Source organism: Ambystoma mexicanum, chromosome 3q (genome assembly GCF_040938575.1).
Source record: "Ambystoma mexicanum isolate Mex_15411 chromosome 3q, UKY_AmexF1_1, whole genome shotgun sequence".
In the NCBI taxonomy this organism is placed as follows: domain Eukaryota; kingdom Metazoa; phylum Chordata; class Amphibia; order Caudata; family Ambystomatidae; genus Ambystoma; species Ambystoma mexicanum.
Window position 1 is genome coordinate 277979351 of NC_090926.1, and position 23956 is coordinate 278003306.

The window sequence follows — 23956 nt, forward strand, 5'->3', positions numbered from 1 at the left end:
CAGAACTGGTAGAGTGGTAGTCAGTAATAGAGGGTTGAGCAGGGCACCATATCGCTTGAGGAGGACAGTGGTAGTAGAGAAATGGAGGTATTAGACAAGTGATGAGAGAAGGAGAGGTAGAGTGGGACGGGGCCACAACAGGAGGCGGTGGAGTAGAGGGGGAGGAAGTAAAAGGAGGAACAGAGGTATAGAACAGTTGAGTATACAAGTGGTATAGGAATGAGAACGGAAGTAAGATCGAAGGGTGGAGGTTGGAAGGTGGAGTGAGAGTTTGGAAGGACAGTGATGTGGTGGGAGAACAGTGTAAAGGACCAGTATAGCAAAGGGTCAGGAGCGAGAGGGTCTGAAAGAAGTGAGAGCGATGCTGGGCGAAAGAAGGCACCATTCCCCATTTCCTGAGACTACCAAGCGGCGATAGGAGAGGGAAAGCTAGAGGTTCCCTAGGAAGTCAGATAGCCAACATCTCAGGGTAAACACCTGAGGTGTAGAGAAGTGAAAGACAGATAGCCGTTACAGATTGTTTAGTTACTAACAACGGGACATCTGGGGTTAGGAGGTGGGACTCAGGGCCAGGGAATGTTAATGTTAATGTGAAAGGTTACTTGTACCGCGCACCATCACCAAGATGAGAGAGGAAAGGGCCAGCCCTAGAACTAACCCCAAAGGACCTAGAAAGCAAATGAACTTGAGATCACTAACCATTCTGACAATTTCATTTGGCGAGAAGCACCCTTGGACTTTTTGTTAAGACTCAGCATGATTCTTTGGGACGGGACCCTACCTGTCACAGCTCTCTGGAGGTGGTTGGCTCTTGATTTTCTGCCAAGCATCTTCATCTTTTCTTCATTTGGATGTTCTGCTGGAAGCGGTATGGAACCGAGTTGTAAGCACGGCAACCTACTGAAACTAAATCTCACGTCCGAAAGTTACCTCTTCACCCTTAACACCACGCCCTTCCTTAATGGGACCAAGCACAGAAGACTGTTTCCTCAAAAGATTCCGGAACCTCAGCAGTGGTCTCTGAAGAAATCAGAGTCAGGGGGGTAAGCACTTGTTTCTGTCCCACCTATTCTCGATAGGGTTTCATGGGTGTAAAGTCCGGTACCTAAACTACTCTTTCCTGCAGGTTGGTGAGGTTGTTCTGGGGTGAGGTTGGTCGGGTGTGCGATGTGGTGATTGAGGGTTTACCTGCTTTGGATTTCAAAATGGTGATATTGGGGGGTGATGAGTCTCTGGAGGATCTTACTCAGAATCAGAAGAAGTGGTTGTTCCGAGGGGCAATGATCGGTAAGAAAATTGTTTTGCGGAACTGGAAGTCGGTATTGACTCTGAATATTGAGACATGGTTGACTGAAATGCATGACTTGGCGGCTATGGAGAGGACACTTTACAGAAGGGAAGGGAAATTGGTTTTATTTGAGAAAATGTGGGGTAAATTTCTTCAGCTATACTAGACTTGGTGTTGTACTTATGTAAATAGGGGCTGGGGGAGGTGACTGGGGATGTGGTGAATTAGGCTGGGGGCTATGTGTGGTTATATGCTTCAATGTAATTAGTTGTTTTAAAAAAAATGTGTTTTGATGGTTTCAAGTACTTTAAATGTCTTATGGAGTGCATTGTAATGTATGTGATTTTATAGTTTTGTAAATAAAGTTTAAAAAAAAAAAACAATCCCTTCCTAGGCCTATCCTAGTGACTTGGATGGAATAAATGTACTTACCTGATCTTTAATTACCTTTTTGACCTTGTGATCATAACCACTGGCATCATCTAATCTTTTAATAAACCTACCTTTGAAGTATAACTTTGGAACGGGTGACTTTACGGGACAAACCATCTCAGAGTTGGACTCATTAAGTGTTAGGGGAACTAATCTGTGGTTATTCCAAGTGACCTTACTTCACTTCATAAGTACTTGCAGGTGTTTCACTGGCTACTGACGTATAAGCTTGCTTTCTTCTCCTAATATAATCTATATATCTATTTCATATTAAGTGTGCAACAATATTTGACTAGATGTTTTACTTGCTTAATGTGCATTTTAAAGGCAAAATAAATAATTGTATATTTTTGTACTTACCTGTCTAACATTAATTATTGGTGTTGTTCTGGTAGGACTCAGAGCTCTAGACCACTCTCTCAGTCCTCCCGAGAGTAAGCCTTGCTGCTCTGCTACCTTACCCTGATTGGGTTTGGCTAGTACTCAGTGTCTACCTGTTCACCATTATAGGGTGGGCTCCCAAAATCCAACCCGGAGGGTTGATTCTGAAAATCCATCTTAATCGTTGGAAGTGGCACCACAAGCCCCCATGCATCTTGAGCTAGCCCTGAAATCACCCATGAGAGCACACGTGAGAAAGCACCAATGTAAGCTACTTGCTGCTTTTCATAAAATCAAAGAACATTTTGGGAACATAAGAATGAATACACATTTTTTAATAGGACATATCCATGGCAGTGAAACAAGCCTGAAAACGTTCTGAGCAGATACAGCACACTGACTTTCCCATAGATTTATTATGATTTAGAATAACACCCTAAAAGTAAAATGACTGCAAACCACAAGTTATATATATATATATATATATATATATATATATATATATAGTGTATATATATATATAACACTATATAGTATTAGTATTAGTATATATATATATATATATATATAGTGTATATATATATATATAACACTATATAGTATTAGTATTAGTATATATATATATATATATGTTACCACATGGAGGATAGAAAAACCTGCACTCCATGCATGAAGTCAGTAAATCCCAACAAAAATAAAAAAACTTGAATCCAACTGGATGAAAAAAGATCGAGTTTAATGGAAAGTGCAAAAATATAAATATGAGGCAAGCACACACAGCAGACAATACAGGACGCCTAGGCAGTGTCCTTAACGACGCGTTTCGCGCTTCCCTGAGCGCTTGATCACGTTAGGAGGACGAGTAAACAATGAAGGTAGATATTGCAGATTGGTCCTTCTTCCATGTTGCCACCAAGACTGGGCTCACAACCATGCAAGCCACCATGGCGGCCATTTTAGAGTGTAGTCAAATGCTGCATTAACCATAGAGAGTGCAGGCTTAGACAGAGCAATAAAATGCGAAGTGCATTAAAAACCCACATGAAAAATATAAAAGATATACATTTAAGAAATGCAAGTGCATATCTGTGCTAATAATAGCAGTATATAATATATAATACATGATAGGAACACAGCTCGAACATACCTATATGCAACCTTAAAAATAAAGACAAGTAGCAAACAAAAATGTAAAGTGCAAGTGCATTAAATCCAAAATACATGATTCTCGCCAGGTAGCCTAATCAACAGAGTTAACATAAGCATGACATTAAGGATTTAAAAATAATCTGTATATACAGCCTTATTAATAAAACATGTGGCGAACTACAATGTAAAGTGCAAGTGCAGTAGGTCGTAAACCTGTCACACTAGCAGTACAGCCTGTTTAGAATAATCGGGTGAACATAAAGTGCAAGTGCACTATTCACAGTTAAGCAATCAATGAATGCAGTCTTTAAGGTAAACACCAGTTGCAGGCTGCTGTATAAAGTGCAAATGCAAGAGGTCATAAACTTATCACTCTAAGCAGCATAATCTGTACATACAGCCTTATCAATAAAACATGTAGCAAACTACAATGTAAAGTGCAAGTGCAGTGGATCGTAAACCTGTCACACTAGCAGTACAGCCTGTTTAGAATGGTTGGATGAACATAAGGTGCAAGTGCACTATTCATAGTTGAGCAATCAATGAATGCAGTCTTTAAGATAAAAACCAGTTGCAGGCTGCTGTGTAAAATGCAAATGCAAAAGGTCATAAACTTGTCACTCTAAGCAGCATAGCCTAGTTGAAAAGGATATGGTAATAATACAGTACAAATGCATAGCATGGTATTGGAGCTTATTATGAATAAAATACAAAGAGTTGGGCAATGGAGGAGCAATATCAACCACTAGAGTATCCGGGTACAAATACAATCATGGACTCACGAACTTCGAACCCCCTAAAGACAAAAGAAAGATAGGGACATAACAGCCAAAGTTCACCAAATAAGTGAACGAACATTAAAAAAATATGCACTTCCAGGCCAGATCAGTAAACATTTTTACAAATAAGTAAAATGAGTGAAAAAAAGGGGAACAAGAAGCAGTATATCATTAATAGAAGACCAGGATCAAATAACATGGCACAGAAAAGAAAAAAGAGGCGTATGTAGGTACATAAAGAAACTGATGTAATTAATACAATTAAGTTCCCACAAAGGTATACAACTCCTCGTCCACATTATGCCCGTTGGGATACTTATATATATATATATATATATACTAATTTGGACACTAATTCGGACACATTCTGGCTTTAGAAGGATGCCTGCTGTCCTGCATTACCAAGCACACGCTTCCCTGAACGTATTTTATCAATCGATAGTCCCGTACCCAGAGTCACAGCCATGTGCATAGGGTCTGTCCCAGCCTGCCCCTGCCCACTTAAAGCCCTGGTGTTAAATACATGTGTGGATCATTGCTTGAAGTATTTTATGACCACTGAACATATTTGTGAGCTTTTTAGGAAAAGGTGTGAAATTAAGAGATTTAACATGTTCTTAGTTCTCGAATGCTTGAAAGCAATTCTTACCTGCGACGCATTTCACGTTCACTTTTACACAGTGCAACTCATTCCAAAATACTTCCTGTACCTCTCCCAGCAGAAGATTCTGACAAAGACTTTGAAGCTTTATTTGTATTTTTTTACGTTTGTCTTCCATTTTATTATGGGTTAAACCTCTGAACAGGAGTTGGTGCATCCCAGTGCATTGCTGGTCAATATCCTGCAGTAAGAAAAAGGAAAATAACAGGTAATAAATCTAAAAAGCTCTCATCTGGAAGCCCACTCCACATTTAGCTAACCGTGGGAATCAGGTCGCATAGAGCACAAATTCTAAACACAATTCGGAAAGGGAATGTTACATCTGCAGCTCCCCTGGAAGCACAGTATGTTAAGTTCACAAAATTCCCATTTGAAAAGGCCCTGCTGGTGCCTCAGTACAATCCGAGCTTATGGACGGGTTTCCTTTACATGAATAATTTAACTTAAACAGACGTTCTCCACTCAATCTTTTCCTCAGGAGAGGGACACCTTTTTTTAAATTCCGAAAATATGGATAGGTTTGCAAAGTAAGAGAAAAGCTTACCATGGGCCGCGCTAACTAAACTAGACCACATAAATAACCCATATCAGTTCAAATCCAAATTAAAAGCCACACATGATCAGACAACCTTAAATCATACATGGCTCCAGGTCAACAACATCTCTTCTATCAGCAAAGAGACCTTTGCAGACGCAAATTGGAAACGAAACATTTGTTACCCCTCCTTCCCTTTCCCTTTGACGGACCATCACAAAATATCACTGAATTTATATATATAGAAGTTTAACTTCCCCATGGCCTTTCCTGGACTGAAATCCATTGCATTTACAGAACAAAACATTTAAAAGTATGTTTAGTTCTGTAATATGGTTAGAGGAATACAATCTTCTTCTGGAACAAAACTACTGGTAATACGCTAACCACTGCAAATACTTCCAAACTTGACTTTTGGAAGGTTACGATACCACTTATGGATAAGCATGGTAACTTGACAGCTGCAGCTACTCTCATTCCCTTAGTGTACAGCATGCGTCATTTTGGAAAATCTTACCACGTACCTCATAGTTTCAATAACCATTTGTGAGGAGCCAGGAATGAGACTCAAAACAAAGGGATTAATGGTTTTGGTCAAAGACTTATTAAAATAAAAGGGGGGTTGGGAACTGCCTCTCTGTCCCTTCTTTAAGAGGTGTTGCCCTACCTAAAACCAAAACTAAGGGTCTGTCAGTGTCAGAATGTTCAAAGCAAAACCGTCCTGTGTCTAAAGTACTATTCTGCTCCTAACATTCTAACAAAATTAACTTTAAGGTGAAAAGGGTAATGCCTTTGGCCTTAAGTGGTTACATTTTCAAAAAGGAAATACGTAGCTTCAACACAAAAGTTCCAGAAGATAGAGTTCCTTGTTCCAGAGGGTGGCTCCCTTCCCCTGGATTTCTCATCACAGTGTTTTATATTTCAAGAACATCAGTTCCTTAAGTTTCTTTAAGTTTCTAGTGATCAACAATGCAACTGGTATACAAAACAACTTGGCTGTTAGTCTGTATTTTGTTAGGATACCCGATATACTCTTCTGCCAGGTTTTCTCACTTCTTTAAAAAAAAACAAAAAAACTTGATTTATTATTGCTTGACAAGGTAACGAGGACAGTCAGACCAGAACAGTACACAGGGGGGTATTGATACACATATTAGCAGCATTTCACAGGTAAATTATACACACTAACATATTTTAAGATAAAGCATTAATTCACAGGTTGATGGATGGCAGCAGCCGCGACAAACAGTGCCCGAGGGGGCAGTGGGGTCGGGCGGATCCATGTCCACACCACCTTCGGCCGCCAGCTCCTGTAGATAAGATTGGAAGGGCGGCCATATGTCCCGAGGCTTGCAACCGGGTGGCTGCAGAGAGGACCAAAGCTCCTCAGTATATGATGCCCAAGTGACATTGCAGAGCCATTGCCTTATTGTGGGGGAGGCCGATCTGAGCCACAACACCAGAATACAACGTACTGCAAGAAGCATACAGAGACTTGCAAGTTTACAGCCGCCTCCGTGAAGCGACGGGAATTCATGCAATAGGCAGTTAATGGGGGTCGGGTCTACAGTACATTCAAGCATCAAAGATATAGCTGTACAGACATTTACCCAGAACTCAGATTTCATGGCAGGCACAGATCGTGTGGAGGTATCCTGCATTGTCAGAGTGACACCTGGGGCAAAGTGGCGATTGGTCTCGGGACATGATGTGGAGTATCGCAGGGGTGTAGTGAAACCGGTGCAAGACCTTGAACTGAATCAGGCAAAACATAGCATTTAAGGAAACCTCACGGGCACGTCTTCACATGGCCTCTCAGCCCTCATCGGTTATGTCAACACTTCGGTCCCTGCCCTATGCCTCCCTGAACTTAGTAAGTGTTTTGTTGATCCGGTCTTGGAACTGCCTAAAAAGAACTGACACCACTCCTGTGGGTACCACGTTTCCCGACACCAGTGCCAACAGAGGTTCGTCTTGGGGCTGAGAGGGGAAGTCCCGGGTACTGCAGCCATCTGGAGGACCGCCTGCTTGGCTGCCCACGCAAATCCCGCCAAGTCACAAAGGAACCATGTACGTACATATCACCTAAAGTAGAGTGGCTGTCAGCAGCCTAGCTTGCCATTGCAGCTCTGCTTATCCTGGGGAACCTAGGGATGTGGTTCCACAGAGGTAGGTCACTGTTAAAAGGGCGGGGGGCGCCAGTCTGCCTCCCGATTTTGTCCCAAGCCAGTGCAGCGGTGGCCACAGGACTGGGTGAACCGGAGTCCTTCCACAGGGTGGGTAAGGTCAGCGAGCGGAGTTCTCTCAGACCGGCAGTAAGCTGCTCAATTTTCACATGTGGTAGCGGTGGGCCCTCCGCGGCCCAGTATGCCGCGTATTGGGCCTGGGCTGCCAGCCAGTATTTCTCAAAGTCTTGGGCTGCTATTCCACCCTGGCTATGTGATCTCACAAATGTGGACCACTTAAGTCTTACCGTGCTGGAAAGCCATAGATAGCCATTTATTGCAGTTCTGAGCTCAGTGAACAGCACTTCACCGGGCCATAGAGGACCGTTTAAGAAGCGATACAGTATTTGCGGCAACGTTACCATCTTAAGGAGAGATACCTCACTGGCGAGTGTGATAGGTAGCTTAGCCCAAGTGAGCAGATTCGGCCTGAGTTGTTGCAAATAGGACCCAAAGTTTCGATCGTATAACGAGTCTCAGCGCCTCGTGATCGTAATCCCAAGGCATTTTATCTCCTAAGGCGCCCAGGCAAAACCCATTAGATCCGTCTAGGCTGTAGTGGTATTGGTTAAGGGGAAAAGCTCCGACTTAGTCCGGTTGACCCGGAGGACAGACAGGAAGCTGAAGTGGAGAACATCGCGCATAATGGGGTTGAAATTACGTTCAGGGTCCTTGGCATATACGAGCCAGTTAGCCGTATCCCCTGTGTGAGTGTTTATGCCGCAGCAGGTCGGCTAGGGGTTCCGTAACGACTGCAAAGATAAGTGGAGAAAAAGGGCACCCATGTCTAGTCCCCTTCAAATGTCAAACTGTCGTGAGAGTCGGCCATTTGTGTAGACACTGGCCACAGATTTGGTGTAGAGTATTTGTATCCATAACACAAAACGGGGACCAAAGTTGCATTTCCTGAGCACCGCCCAGAGGAAGCGCCAGGAAACAGAATCAAAGGCCCTCTGGACATCCAGCAGAGCAGCCACGGCCCTAACCTCAGGATCAATTTGGGCTAGGATGTTAAATAAGAGCCAGAGATTTTGGGCCATGGAGCGGCCGGGAAGAATCCGGAATGATCAGCATGTATTAGGTGTAGGGCAAGCACTTTGGCGATGTTAACGTCGCAGTTAATCAGCGATAAGGGTCAATATGAGCCACATTGCATGGCGGATTTACCAGGCTTGAGAAGGACCGTTACCAATGCATCTCTAAGCGTCAGGGGCAACTCCCTCTTAATGCAGGACTTGTCCCAAAGGGCAGCTAAGTGGGGAGCAAAGATGGATTTATAACATTTGTAAAAGTCGATGGTGAGTCCGTCAGGGCCTGGGGCCCAGTTGGAAGGCAAAGCATTGATAGCACAAGATATCTCCTACTTCCATGGGACAGTCGTGAGCATCCCTGGAGCCATCCGAGAGTACCGACAGCGGTAAGCCGTCCAGGAATGTGTCTATAGCTGTATCAGGGGCCTAGCCACTTTTAGTATAAAGTGTTGCATAGAAGGTCCGGAATACCTCATTCACTTCTGTTTCAGTGTGGACCAGCCTCCCACCGGGATCCTCAATTAATGGAATGTGGCGACCGCCCTCCTCATGCTGCACCAGCCTAGTTAGTAGGTTGCCCGGACGCTCACCCTCACCATACTGCCTAGTAGCTAGTGGATTATCAAGGAATTTCCGCTCCCTCTTAGCTGCCTCTCTGATGCTGTCAAATGACTCCTTAATTGCACCCAGTGTTGCGGAGGCTGGGTCTGTGGCATATGTTGTTTTGATTTGGTTAACAGTGGCCTTGCAGTTCCGGATGTTCCTGCGTATTGCCCCAAGGATCCCTGCTTCTCTCAAATGCTTCTACGTGAATCTGCATTTTCTTGGTTAGCATAAAGCTAATCCATTCATTCATCAATGTAAACTCTGTTTAGCAGTATGGTTTGTTCCGAGCTTTCATGGATCAACATTTGCTGAGAGCCATGCAGAAAGATATCATGTATTTATACTTGTTATTTTGTACAGCACAAGTTCTATTTTCTAAGCGCTAAAATCTGTTCCTGTGCCAATGCTAAAATGCTGAACGCAGCTGAACAGCGAATAGATGTCAGCACAGAGAATACAGCCTTGACTATGGAGATAGCATGACAAATGTTTTCATTTTTGGCAGAATTAGGATGGCTTTCACGCAAGACAAGAATGTTCGCACAATATGCCTTGCTTTCTCAGAATATTTCAAAACATATCATGTTCCCTCACAGTACATGCTATGATGAAATGTATGTACATTGATCAGAAACGTGCATTAGTCAGTCCACTCTACATGCTCTTTGCTACCATTTACTTTTAGAACATTTTAAAATTTGTAGAATTGTTTGTGTTGGTCAGCTTTGATTTTAGAACAGTTCAATTTGTGATTTTGGAGGAAGTTTTAACTTTAAATGTGTATATCTGGGAGGCGTGGCTACATGGCCACAGTGTAAGGCGTATTCTCGGAGTGCTCCTGCTGATCCGCAACGGATCCTGAATAAAATGCACTAGGAGGTGGCGCAGTGACGCCGTTTTTGAAGCTGCAGGTGTGTGAACACGAACAGGATGCAGCGGTCAAGAAACGGAAGACAATCGCAGAAGGATCATTGAAATATGAGCCGGAGAAGATAACTAGAAAAACAAGTTGGAGGATACAAAATGGCACCCACGGCAGAACAAAGGACTATCCTCCGTGTGAACGCACCGAGACCCTGATCAAAAGTGCTTCGTGACAGCAAACAGACCCCGCTCACGGAAGAAAGCGCAGAATATAAAAAGGAACAATAACAGCGGTGCGGAGGGGGGCCGGCGACGAATACATATATGCGACACGGGTCTCAGTTCTGCCTAGCGGGCGTGGAGATGAGGTCTGCGAAACAAATTTGCAGCCCTGACGCCTGGAATTAAAGAAATGCCAGCCGGATGTGCGGATGGGCTCGGATTCTGCACCCTTACACCGCGAAGGATCGCAACTGCGGCCCGTTGAAGGATCCGAGGGCTGGACTCGAATGAGCACACTACTGGGAGACACACACGATAAGGGAAGCGGTCCGGGAGGGGCAGGAAACGAAAACCTAACACAGAGAAAAGCTGCAGAAGATAGTAGGCCAGACGGCCGTTAAGGCGAACTGCCTGCTTGATGTAAAACAAAACACACAGAGGGGCACGTCGGCGGGTGTATACGCGGCCCGAACACCCACTGCTGAGCCTACTAATTGAAACTGAAATTGACAATCACCGCGGCACCAAACTAGACTGAAGGTGAGCTGGATACAATATAGCAGCCAAGCGAACTCAACGCAAAAGCGTTACTGAAACACCCGGATGATTATTTTCTGTGTATGCAAGCTGAGCCCTATGGACGCCATATGAAGAAAATAAAAGATATAAACAAGAGGGCATGCTGCTAGACACACCGCAGCAGGCAAGCCGACACACCAAGCGGATGGAGGGGAAGACGATGGTGCATTACAGGGCACAGGGTGAGTGGACAGCTATTCAGCGCCACTAAAAGCCGGGTGCAGGCCAGCAGAGCGGAGGGACACAAGAGTGTCCAAAGGCAACGTGGAGATGGCACAGGCACAAGACAATGGCCCATTGAAATTGATGTTCAACAGCAACGGGTGGTGACCACATGCTGCCGACACTCGGACCCCTGGGTAAATGAGCAGAACACAGCACAATGAAAGCCGGCGATAATAGCAGATACCAAAAGCAGGTGAAAGCCTAAGGGACGAGAAGGTACAGACATTACCACGAGAACTACTGAGAAGGAAGGCTGGTGTGGCAGGAGCACATTGAGGGTAGTGTTCTGCTGCAAGTGAGACCACAGGCCAGCTAATATAAGGTGCCCTAACACCCTGAAGAAGACTTGGCGAAGTATACAAGAACAAAACCACACAGGAAGAAACTCCCCACCGGGTGAACTGTGCCATTGTGCGTTTACACGGCAGGAAGCACACCAAAAGGCCCGTGGCCAAGCAAAAGAGGCTGGTGGGTAGAACAAGAATCGCAGCACGGCCAAGAACGTGTAATCTAGAGAAGGAACTGAGGAGAACAATGTCTATGAAAGGGGGGAAAGCGAAGGCCAAACAACGAACGATGGACATATTCGCTAAATCACAGCAGACCCCGACCACCCCAGCGCACACCCCGACGAGCACACCTGCAGATATTGTCCCTCCGAGAGATGACCATGCAATCCTTGCGGCCATCACGGAACTAAAATCCTCATGGGGATCAGCGATGGCGGACCTGAAAGCGACACTGGAAACTAAAATAGACGCAGTGGGAATAGTGGCCAACCTATTGCGATAACACATGAGACCGCTCGCAGAGAGGACGACTAGCCTTGAAAGCGCTGTGAAAAATAATACAGACACCAGCACTAACAATGTTAAGGAGGTCCACATACTAAAGCAACAAGTGTCCAACCTGGAGAATTGAGCAGAAGAGGCCGAAGGGAGAGCGAGACACAATAACATTCGCGTGGTTGACCTACCGGAGGGAGAAGAGGGCCAAGATCCAACGGACTATGTGGAGAACATGATTATCCAGGAAACCGCAACCTGGGGCCCCGCCCGATCATAGCGAAGATCCTGATTTACAAGGATCGGAGAAGCTCCTGGAGTTTTATTAGGAAAGGGAAACGATAACAAGGGGGTGTCGGCGACCATCACAGCATACCCCGACTACACCATGCAGGTGCAGAGATAATGCTACGGATATGTAGCAATAAAAAGGAGACTGTGCACAGCCAGAGTTAAATATATGCTCTTCTACCCTGCAAAACAAGATATTACATAAAGGCAAAACATACTTTTTTGACACCCCCGAAGACGCGACGAACTGGCTGGACGCCTAGGGCTGCCCGGAGGGTGAAGAAGAACAGAGACGAGATGAACATGATAAGTGACACGAAGTCATGCCACAGGTATTCGGGCAAGAGAGAAGTGGGTGAGACACTCAATAGTAAAAATAATGGGTGCAGACCCACATGATTGCATTAATTGATCATGATGTGTAAAAATTGGACATATTGGACTGGAATATAGACTGCACAGTTGAAAGTTTTCAACGGTGCACCTAATGCGATGGTTAAAGCAGGAGACACAGGAAGGATACGACCTACCCCCAGTAGATAGAGTGAGGAGAGGAGCCACTAGGGCGTTTTCACCCCTGCTGAGCCCCGAGTGCGGGCAATTGCTGTGGAAAGGGCTAGATGCGGGGGTGCCCGAGATCCAGGGAGGGAGCTGGGCAACAGTTGGGAGGGACGGGGAGTAGCAGTGGGGTGGATATTCAGTTGGGGCAAGTTGGGAAGGGGGATGGGGAGGGGGTCGGGAAGGGAGTTGAGGAGGGTGTTGGGGAGTTAGGTGTCATATTATTAGTTGGGGACCGAGCCTACATGGGCCTACACGCGAAAAGGAAAATTTTGGACGGAGACTGCACTTGCAGGAGGGGGAGTGGGATACTACCAGATAATGGGGGACCTTAAAATTATCACGTAGGATATTAGAGGGCTCAATAGCTACCTGAAGAGGAATAAGGTTATGATGTCTTTGCACAGACAGAAAATAGATATAGCCTCGAGACTCACGTCACGCAAGAAAAATTAGAGATGATCCGAAAGAAATGGAAAGGGACTGTTGTAGGTGCTACATATTCAGCTTATGCTAGAGGTTTGATTACCTGGTTTGCACCGCATGTCCCGTTCCAGCTGCTGCAATCCACGGTGGAGGCAGATGGGAGGATGGTCATGATAAGAGGTTTGGTGGAAAACAAAGAAATAAGCAGTATTAATACATATGCCCCGAACCAAGATACAGCGGCATACTTTAGGTCCTTGTACAGTAAACTTGGCAGGTGCTTGGGGGGGGGGCAATGATCTGGGGAGGAGACTTCAACTGTGCGCTAAACCCGAGAATTGACAGATCAGTTAGCAAAATAGATAGGCCCACTCCTGCGGCCAGAGCGTTGCAGACACTACTGACAGACTTTGGGTTTGAGGGTGCGTCACATGCAGGAGAGACAATATTCACATTACTCGGCCCCACAAAACGTGCATACTAGGCTGGATTATATGTTTGTTACACAAGAGCTGATGGTGGAGATAGCACAAACAGAATACAAAGTGAGGGTCCTATCGGACAACTCACCGCTGGTACTGGAATGGCAATACCAACCACCAAGAGCAAGGATACCGATTTGGCACCTCCGAGCTGAGGCGTTGAAAGATACAATGTTTAGGGAGGATCTGAGAGACGAAATAATAAGCTACTTTGAGATCAACGCTGGTAGTGTTGAGACAGCTGGTACGCTATGGGAAGCTTTTAAAGTGGTGGTAAGGGGGATAGCCATAGCTAAGTCCAAAGGAATGCAAGGAGGGATATTAATTGAACTACAGGAAGCAGAAAAAGAATTAGAAACAGCGCTGAGAAGGGGACGCACCACGAAGGAAGAGAATGAAACGATACTCAGATCGCAGTAGAAGCGCGTTGGATGTTGGGAGAGATTGTGTTATCTGAACTATAAAAAGTACATAGAGAGGCAGCATGCTGGAGGTGATAAGCCAGGAAAAACATTGGCATGGTTATATAAAAACGAGACCCCCCAGACTCACAATCAGAATAATAGCAAAGTACGGCGGGTGCACAGTGGACACCCAGGAAGGCGTTAATAGAGAGTTCGTAGACTATTACCAAACCCTATACGGAGATGAAGAGGGAAGTGATTGCAGGAAAATAAGTGACACGCTGGAAGATATAGGCTTGCCACAAATCAGCGCAGAAGAGTGGGAGGAGCTAGATGCCCCGATTACCCTAGAAGAACTAGAGGAGGTAGTAGTGCAACTACCCACCAGCAAGACCCCGGGGGCCGATGGACTCCCGAGTGAATTTTATCAAATGTACAGAAAGTAGGTGCTCCCCCGCTCTTAGCGATGTTAAATGAGGCTTATGAAATGGGAAGGCTGCCAGAGACCCTATGAGAGGCAATAATCATACCACTCCCGAAACCCAATAAGCCTGCCAAGGATTGTGGATCATTTAGACCACTGTCAATGCTAAATCAGGATAGCAAAATACTTACAGCGGTCCTAGCCAACAGGATCAGGAAAGTTATCACTAAACTAATACACCCCGACCAGACCGAGTATGTCCCGAACAGGAACATAACCAACAATCATAGACGACTCAATCGAGATATTGAACATGCGAATGGAGAGGCAGGCGAGATGGCAATTGTATCATTAGACGCAATAAAAGCCTTTGACTCAGTCAAATGCCTTGGCTGATTGCAGCCCTGACCAATTATGGGATAGGGCCTGGGTATCTAAATGGGTCCAACTATTATATAGCGCACCGCTAGCTAGGGTTGAAATGGGAGCAATAATATCAGAGAGATGACAACTTAGTAGGGGTACTAGGCAGGGATGCCCGTGGTCCCCCATGCTTTATATCTTAGCCCTAGAGCCCCTGGCGATATACCTAAGGCAGCAGTAAAATGTAATAGGAATCACCATAAAAGGGGAGCCGCATTTAATCTCCCTGTATGCAGACGATATACTGTTGTATTTATGTTACCCCGAGGAAAACCTCCAATACGTGCTAGAGGTGATGGAGCAATTTGCGTTGATATCCAGTATAGCAGTGAATCCCAAAAAATCATGTATATTTCCGCTGGGCAGTTACAAAGGGACCTTTCTAGAACAATTACCTGTCTTACAAATACCATGGGAGGTCAACACGTTTAGGTATCTTGGAATAGATATTTACCATACAGTGGAGGTAAAGCACCTGCACAATACTGAGAAAGCGATCCAGAGCTTTGAAAATAGCATGAAGTTCTGGACAAAGCTTCCCTTGGCGATGATGGGAGAGGGGCAATGCTGAAAATGGTGGTCCTGCCAAGACTACTGCATTACTTTAGCAATATACCACACTTCATACCAAGGCGATTCTTTGTTCGACTACATAGCATAAGTAGGGATTTCCTATGGAGTGGGACAAGGAATAGAATAGCCCTTTGGAAGCAACAAAATTCACATGATAAAGGGGGGATAAAACTGCCAAACTACGAAATGTACTATCTAGCAAGCCAACTACAATACGTGGCAAAATGGCTATCAGAAGATCCAACCTCGGAATCTAGGCTGTTTAGACTGGAATGTGCCCCATTCTTCTTACAAGAAATTATGTGGCTGCCCAAAGCAGATATGAAAGAGCGCCCGAAGATGATGATATTGGGATGGGAAATATGGCAGAGGGTCTGTCAGGTAATGGAGAACTCGTCCCCGTGTTCCCTGCAAGTGCCACTAGTTGCACTGGTGGGAAAAGACAGCCAACTAATGAAGATGATTAGGAAGCATTGGGAACCAGTAGGGATAGCAACTATGGGAGATATATGGCAAGAGGGGAAGATAATAGAATTTGAGAGGCTGGTGGAGGAAACAGGGTTACATACGGGACAATACATCACGTACCATGGGGTGGTGCGGCGGATCAAAGAGACATGGTCCGAGATAGTACTAGAAGATCAACCGGACGCCACCTTGAACATAATATATGACATAGCAGAAGGAGGGCATGAGATATCTAGAATATATGAGATGGTGATGTCCAGAGTGGGGAAAGAACTGGTACAACTGAGGCAGGACTGGGAAGAAGAGGTGGGTGCCCCTATGACTGATGGGATGTGGGAGCGGGCCCAAGGATACCATATGAAAGTGTCAAGAAATGCAAGGTTGCAGCAAATACAATTATATGTAACCCATAGAGCTTATATGACACCCCAGAGGATAGCTAAATTTAAAAATGCAGGATGACAATCATGCCCTAAATGTGACGAAGAGCATGCCGGAATGGTGCACATGTTTTGGGCGTGTCCAGTAATTGAGAGATTCTGGCGAGAAGTAGCACATAGGCTCGAGGAAAAGGGGGTTAAGATAACGGTAGAAACAGCGTGGGCATGCTTGATAGGAGGGTTTCCCAGACCACGTAAACTTAAGCATGTTAGCAAATTAAAAGATCTGGCATACATACTTGCGAAGCGCAGAGTCGCTATGGGATGGAAAGCATGCCACAGTCTGCAAATAGAAGTGGGGTGCAAAGACCTCCAGAAATGGGCAGAAGCTGAAACTGCAGTATGGCAGGAGGCTAGCAACTCTGGTGGGGAGGAGGAAGAAGAAACCTTGATGAAACCTTGACAGCCTGGAAACATTTACTAGCTACGTTATTTGGGCCCACGCAAGATTGGTCGAGCGACCGGGACCCAGTAGAGAACACGGGAGAAGGACTCCAGTTGCAAGATGAAGAAACAGAATGTGTAGAAGAGTAGGCTTGGGTGGGTGGGAGGTTATTGGGTGATGTAAATTTGAAATGATATAATATGCACTGCAAATTTGGTTTGGTGGAACATTAATAAAAATTGTTTAATAAAAAAAAAATGTGTATATCTAAATTGTATTTTATAGAGCAACATGCTGTAGTCAGCCTTTATTTTAGCTAACTTCGGGATTTTGTGTGTCACGGCAGCTCACAGGTTGTCTGACACCTGAGAACTACAGTCCCCAGCTACATTTGTAGTTTCCGGTGCATAGGAGCTGGTTTGTTCCGGTTCATCACAGGAGTCAGGGATCAGGTTTATTCTCTGTTTGGTAAGTAATACCTTGTCTATTATGGGAATTCTTGAAGTTCCCCAGGCGATTCAGATGGCTAGGCAAAGACTGAATGCTAGAAGTGTGTCCCAGTCCCTAAAGCATAATGTTATGAGTGAGGAGTCCATATCGAAAATTCATTTATTAGACTGTCACTCCCTAAATCATATTTTGCCCACAGTAGAGTCTGTATATAAAGACCGGTTGGAAGATGAAATGGTAGAGGTAGCACCGCTGGTACCATACATGCTTGCAAACAAGCACCAAGCACCCATAATGTGTGTTTTTACCCCCTCAATACCATCACATCCCATGAGGTAGCTTTCAAGACCCGTGTGGAGACAGGTTGGGTTGAGAGGTGTCAATCAAAACAAGTGCTTCATCATGCGTTGCAGTTAAACTCCCCTCTAGACAAAACTGTAAATATCCAGACACAGTCTAAGGTGTCCAATAGTCCCAGGAACTATGGGATCATTCAAGCCCAGAGTTCACGAGAGAATAGTAAATCAGTTAGACCTTTGTCCTGTAGGCTGAGATTCATGCTGGTAATTGCTCAAACATGCTATGGAAGTGTCCACTCTTATAGAGGAAGATGATTTGGATGTTTGTGCCCTCAAGGAGACCTGGAGTTATGAGGCCGCCGGGCCTTCGCTGACATCAGGAGTCCCAGAGGGATACTGCATGATAAGGCAGGACAGATGCGAGGGGGGGAAGGAGTGGCCCTCATTATTAAATCAGAACTAAAAACCTGGGAAAATAAGGTTAATGGGGATGCTATTCCAGGAGTTGAATCCGTTTTGGTTAAAGTGGGCATTAGTGCTGAAACTACACTTAACCTTTTATTGCTCAATAGAGCCCCGACCTCAGCACCTACCTTTCATTGTTTATTGTCTTTCCTTAAACCTAATACTGAACTTCTATGGTTGGGTGATTTTAATCTTTGGTTAGGCAGTGATGTGGACACCAATGTAGGGATTATGGAGACCTCATTAGACTTGTTGGGTTTCGTCCATTTCATAAGAGAGCCCACGCATATTAAGGGACATACTTTGGATTGGGTCTCCTCCCACAATTTGATGCTGTCTGATAGCAAAATCCTACCATGTCCATGGTCGGATCATCTTTTGTATATTCTTTCAGATTCACATGGATTACTTTACAAAGAGACTGAAGGAGTCTAGAGTCTCTCAAATTGTTAGAAGCCGCAAGAGACTGACATTAGATAATTTGAGCTTGTGGGCCAGGTCTTTGAATGTCGAGATTAGGAATATAGGAAGTCTGGAGGAAATCACCAGAACCTTTGCTAATTCACTTCACACAACAAAAAAGCTAGCCCCTGCAAAGGTCAAATTTCAGTCTAAACGTATAAGTAACGCATGGTTTACTTATAACCTTGCGGAGCTAAAATCCAGTAAAATGAAATTGTTCTATGCTTGGCGACAATGTCGAGATCCATCCAGTCTTGAAGCTTATAAAAAAAGCCGTTGGCACTTTTAAATCAGCTATGATGGCAGAGAAACAGGAGTCTTTGAATGTCAGAATTGGTAACGCTAAGTCACACACAAAAGAACTTTTCAAGATATTAAAAGAGCAAGAACATGTACAAAGTCCTGCGCAAAGATCCTATTTTGAAAAACAATCTTTGGTGCTCAAATATTCAGGAGGCTATGTTTAGCAAGTTAGAGAAAATTAAAGACTCTGTTGAAGAGAAAAAAGAATCTTTTAATAAAGCGGCTTTAGAGATCAATGTCCTCTCGCAACCAACTAAGGATAGGGAGATGAAGATTTTGAATTTGGGGTGATCCCTGCTCGTCAATCATGATTAAGCAATGTGCTCCCACCTTAATCCCTGCGCTCACAAAATTTGTGAATCTTTTGGTCAGCATAGTGTTCCTGATGTTCTAAAACAAATGCTTGGAGTATACCTCTATTAAAAACAAATCTAAGCTCTGCCCCCTCACGCCATCTAACTACCGACCAATAACCAATAGCATGTTTCTGTAGAAAATTTTGGACAGAGTAGCATATAATCAGATCTCGCTCTTCCTTAATAATAATCAGATTTTTGAGACCAGAGGGCCGCTATACGGCAGTCAAAGGCATTATACTCGGTCAACTCTACTCCCTAGTCTCGGTTTACGCCCCTAATGAAAGACAGGATGCCTTCTACCAAGCACTGGGCAAAACCCTCCTTCCCGCTGTCGAGGGCCAAATCAACATGGGAGGTGACTTCAACGGGGTCCCTGACGCTGCAAAGGGCAGATCGCACCCCCAAACTCCCGAGACTTTAAGCTTGCTACAAGCCTTCAGCTGTTTTGAACCCTAGGGGTGGTGGATACATGGAGAGTATGTCACCCCAGCGAAAAGGAGTTTTCTTTCTTCTCACATGTGCACAGAAACTTCTTCAGATCGATCTCTTCCTGGCCTCCCTGCAAGTTTTGTCCTCAGCGGACGACGTGACAATAGGGACGTGGGTACTCTCAGCCCATGCTCCGGTTACGCTGACCATCCAAGCCCATAACCCTTATCCGCCCATAACCCTGATCCGCCCCCTCAACGCCATTAGAACTTATAGGACCTCATTCTGAATTAAATGCTGCTAAGGGATTGCATAGCCACAATGATCAGGAAATTCCTTTGGGAGAATCCGACTGAAGACACCTCCCCAGCTAACACTTGGGACGCGATGAAAGCAGTGGTACGGGGGGAGCTAATCACACAGTAGGCAGCATTCCACAAGCGCAAATAATAAACCCGTATGGATCTGGAAGTAGAGGTTCAAAAAGCAGAGGCCAATCATAAATGCAAGGGCTGGTCCCCCGAGGACTCAGCGCGTCCTACAAACTGACCGGAAAAAACAGGAGGCCCACTATGCAGAGGAAACAGCGCACTTATTGACCAAAACCAAACAGGGCTATTATGCTAGGAACAACAAGGCAAACAAACTCCTGGTGGACAAACTAGTGAAGGCAAAGAGGAAAAACACTATAGTGCGCCTCTGCTACCCCCAGGGCAAGGACCAGTAAGCTGAATAAGATAAACTTAAGCTAGCGGTAGCCCAGCTTTCCGAGACAATGTCAGCGTCTCCCCAAGTCCAGACAGAGCAACAGAGGTAGGAGGCCGCTCTTCCGCGACTGGAAGAGCCCAACAGGGACGATATGGACGCTCGAATCACAGGTGAGGAGGTTGAATCAGCCATTAAGTCTCTCAAACCTAGAGCTCCAGGCCCAGACGGATTCACAACAAAGTGTTTCACCCCCAAATAGTAGCCCCATTGACAGCCCTCTTCAACTCATTAGAGATTTCAGGATCAATCTGACCATCAATGCAGGAATCTATGACCATCCTCTTGCTTAAACCCCAGGGACAATGGCTTATACAGACCCATTTCTTTGCCAAACATTGACGCCAACATCTACTCAAAGGTCCTAGCAAACCGCCTGCCGAAGGTCCTACCCAAGCTGATAGATCCAGACCAAAAAGGTTTCATAATGCATAGGTCAACTGGGGATAATATTGGTAGGGACTTGAACCTGGGGGACATCGCATAAACTGGCGCTGCTGGCTTTGGACGCTTCCAAGGCTTTTGACAAGGTAGACTGGGCCTTTCTACAACTTACCTTGGAAGCCTTTCACTTTGGCCCAACCATTCGAAAGTTAGTTCTGGCAAACTACCAATCCCCTAAACCTCTTCTCAGGGGCAACGATAATCTATCCGACCCGATTCCCTTAACCTGTGCGGTTAAGCCGGCCGTCCCCTATCCCTGCTGCTATTTGCATTGGTAATGGAACCCTTCGCCCTGAGGTTCTGACTGGACCCAGACATCAAAGGTCTCCTCATTGGAGCCTCCCAACATAAGATTTGACTCTATGCGGATGACCTGCTGTTATCCATAACAGACATTCGCCCCTTGCTAACGTCCCCTTAGGGAGCTTTGCAGATTTGTGAGGGTGGCTGGCTTTGCCATCAATTTTGAGAAATCAGCCGCCTTAGAGATAGGCTTGGAACCCAGGGAGCGGGAGATCCTGGAACCCCTATGCCCGATCCAATGGAGTGAAAAATCTATCCGGTACCTGGGGGTCCGAATCCCTGCCCGCCCCAGCGACGTATATCTAGCATACTTTCCCCACTATTTAAAGAGCTGGAGAGGGACCTTGAACGATGGACCTCAAAAGAGATCTTGTTCATTGGGCGTATCACTGCCTGCAAGATTAACCTCCTTCCACGATTCCTATATGCCTGCTCCTTTCTCCCCACCACGATTCCACTGCCCCCCCATCCAACGCATGCAGAGAAAATGCTTTGGTTTATCTGGAGGGGTAGGAAGGCAAGGATCTCTCAAAAAACCATGATGGGCAACTCTAGATTAGAAGGCCTGGGGGTCCCCGACCTACGTAAATACCAGGTGGCAGCTCAATTGGCAAACACACGCGCTTGGGTCCTGACTTCAAGATGTCCAAAATGGGTGGAATTGGAGCAATCCCGGCTACCTCTCCCCCTTCACTTTCTTCCAAATATTCTGCCCCCACTGCGCCGAACCTGGGTTGCGACCTTAACTTCCACCAATCACACTCTCAGAACATGGAACTGAGCGTTAAAACATAAAAGCATCCTGCGTGGTCTGGGTCCTTCCTCTCCAGTCTTCCATAACCCAGCCTTCTCTCCTGGGTCCCATCCACTGAACTTTAGAAACTGGACGACGGGGGTGCTTGAATCCCTAGGCCAACTCTGAGAATGACCAACCCCGCTCCTTTGAACAATGCAAAACAGCCTTCCAGCTAATGGAGACGGACAGGTTCTCCTATGTGCAACTTCGACACTGTTGCTCCCACCCCCAAACCTGTCAAGCAGCGATACGAACCCCTAGGCCGCTTAAGGTTACTTTAAAGGAGCAGCGCTCCAGAGGATAATCTCCACTCTATATAAATTGTTAGAGGAGGATATCCTCACCACAAGAGCCCCCTATATGGCACAATGGGAGGCAAACCTGGGGCATCCACTAGAGGACCAAACATGGGTGGGCATATGGACTAGAACTCATTCTTCCTCTTTCTGCATTACGAACCGGGAATGTGCCCATAAACTGCTTATGCGTTTGTACTACGCTCCACTACGCCTGCATCACTTCAACCGGTCCCTTGACCCCCGCTGTTGGCGCTTGTGTGGCCAGCATGGATCGTACCTTCATATGTGGTGGTCGTGTCCGACCGTGAAAGCTTTCTGGACACAACGCATTTTTACTTTAGACGATATTGTCCAGGTGGTGATCCCCAGGGAGCCAGAAATCATCCTACCAGGCTTCCCAGCTCCAGGGCTCTACCCGAAATCAGGGAAAACAGCCAAATTCCTCACACAACTCCTACTGGCCGGGAAAATCACAATAGCCCAGACCTGGAAGACTCCCGAGGGCCCCTCAATGAATCTCTGGTGGAGCAAACTCTGGGACATTCTGGTTGCAGAGAAATTTATGGCTTTTTGCACCGATTCGCAGACATTTGGGCACCGCTCCTAGACTATGATCAGAACTTCCCAGCGATGACTCACAAGCCCCAATCGGCCAGATGGGCCCTACACTTGGGCAACAAACGGCTCGGGCCCACCCAGGTGGACCTGGGGGAGAGCTGAGCTGGAGATGGTGAGGGGAGGAGGGCATGGGAGGGTGGGGGAGAACATCGGGTCTTCAGACTATGATTACTCAAGTCTTGCCTGACAGGAATTGGGGGGGGTCTTTGTATTGCTCAGATATGCTTGTATGTATTAATTTCTGCAACCAGTTGAAAATTAACATGTTAAAAAAAAAAAATTTAAATCAGATTTTACATAAATTTAAATCTGGTTGGAGACGGCTCTCTTAGCCCTAAAATCTCATTTACATCAAAGCATGGATAAAGGTCAAACTGCCTTATTAATGATCTTAGAACTTTCAGTGGCTTTCGGCCTGGTGGACCATTCCATCTTGTCCATCAGGTTGAGGGAAATTGTCAACTTCTCGCCTCAAGCTGTCCAATGGCTCTCTTTTTTTTTAAGTGGCATGCAGGTAAGGGTGGCAAGTGATTCGCAGAGGCTAATCCATCCCCTTTACTATTTGGAGTACCTCAAGGAGCCTGCGTATCCCCTTGTTTCTGTAATATTTTTATGATTCCCTTTTTCTTTATGTTGGAACAAGAAGGGATTACGTTTGACAATTACGCCGACGACATGCAATGTGTTATCCCGATTTCAGGAACTCATTGCGATGATGAATTATTCATCAACAAAATCAATTTGAAGATCCAAAAGTGGATGGTGGCTAATGGCCTTGCTCTTAATAGTGCCAACACGGAACCCATGCTTGCTGGCTCTGACACCAATTTGGAAAGGTAGGTCCAATGTACAGGAACTTCAGTATAGATAAATGTGTCATCGAGGTAAAGTGTAAGGTCAAGAAGCTAGGTGTCATCCTAGATAAGAACCTTAGTATGAAGGCTCAAGTGAGAAGCTTAGTTTCCTTGTCTTTTCACTCTATTAAGCTGTTTTGTCACCTTTGACCCCTTATCTCTGAGATAGGCAAGAGCCATAATCTGCTCAAAACTGGATTACTGTGGTAGCCTTTTGACAGGCATTACTACAACAGATTTGCATCGTCTTCAGGTGGTTCAGAATGGGGCAGTGAGGGTCACAAAGGAACTAAATCGCAGAGACCATGTGTTGAGGGAAGAAGGAGCATGCATTGGTTACCTGTTCAGGCAAAAGTCTGTTTTAGCTATTAATGGATTACCTTCGCACATGCTCACTCTCTAGGAGTGGCAGGGTGTGGCTGGTAAACCGGCCCTAATGGGCGTGCCCACGATCACAGCTACATAAGCTGCCCC

At 45.5% G+C, this 23956-nt stretch overlaps 1 protein-coding gene across 3 annotated transcripts in view; it reads right to left on the bottom strand.

Moving 5' to 3' along the window:
• The window catches only part of LOC138582453 (E3 ubiquitin-protein ligase DTX3L-like), a 484811-nt gene that overhangs the window by 306810 nt on the left and 154045 nt on the right, over window positions 1–23956 (bottom strand). For all 3 annotated transcript variants that reach the window (XM_069653761.1, XM_069653759.1, XM_069653760.1), the window contains one exon: window positions 4679–4871. In XM_069653761.1, coding sequence (XP_069509862.1) covers window positions 4679–4871 — 193 coding nt within the window. The remainder of the gene's footprint in view (window positions 1–4678; window positions 4872–23956) is intronic.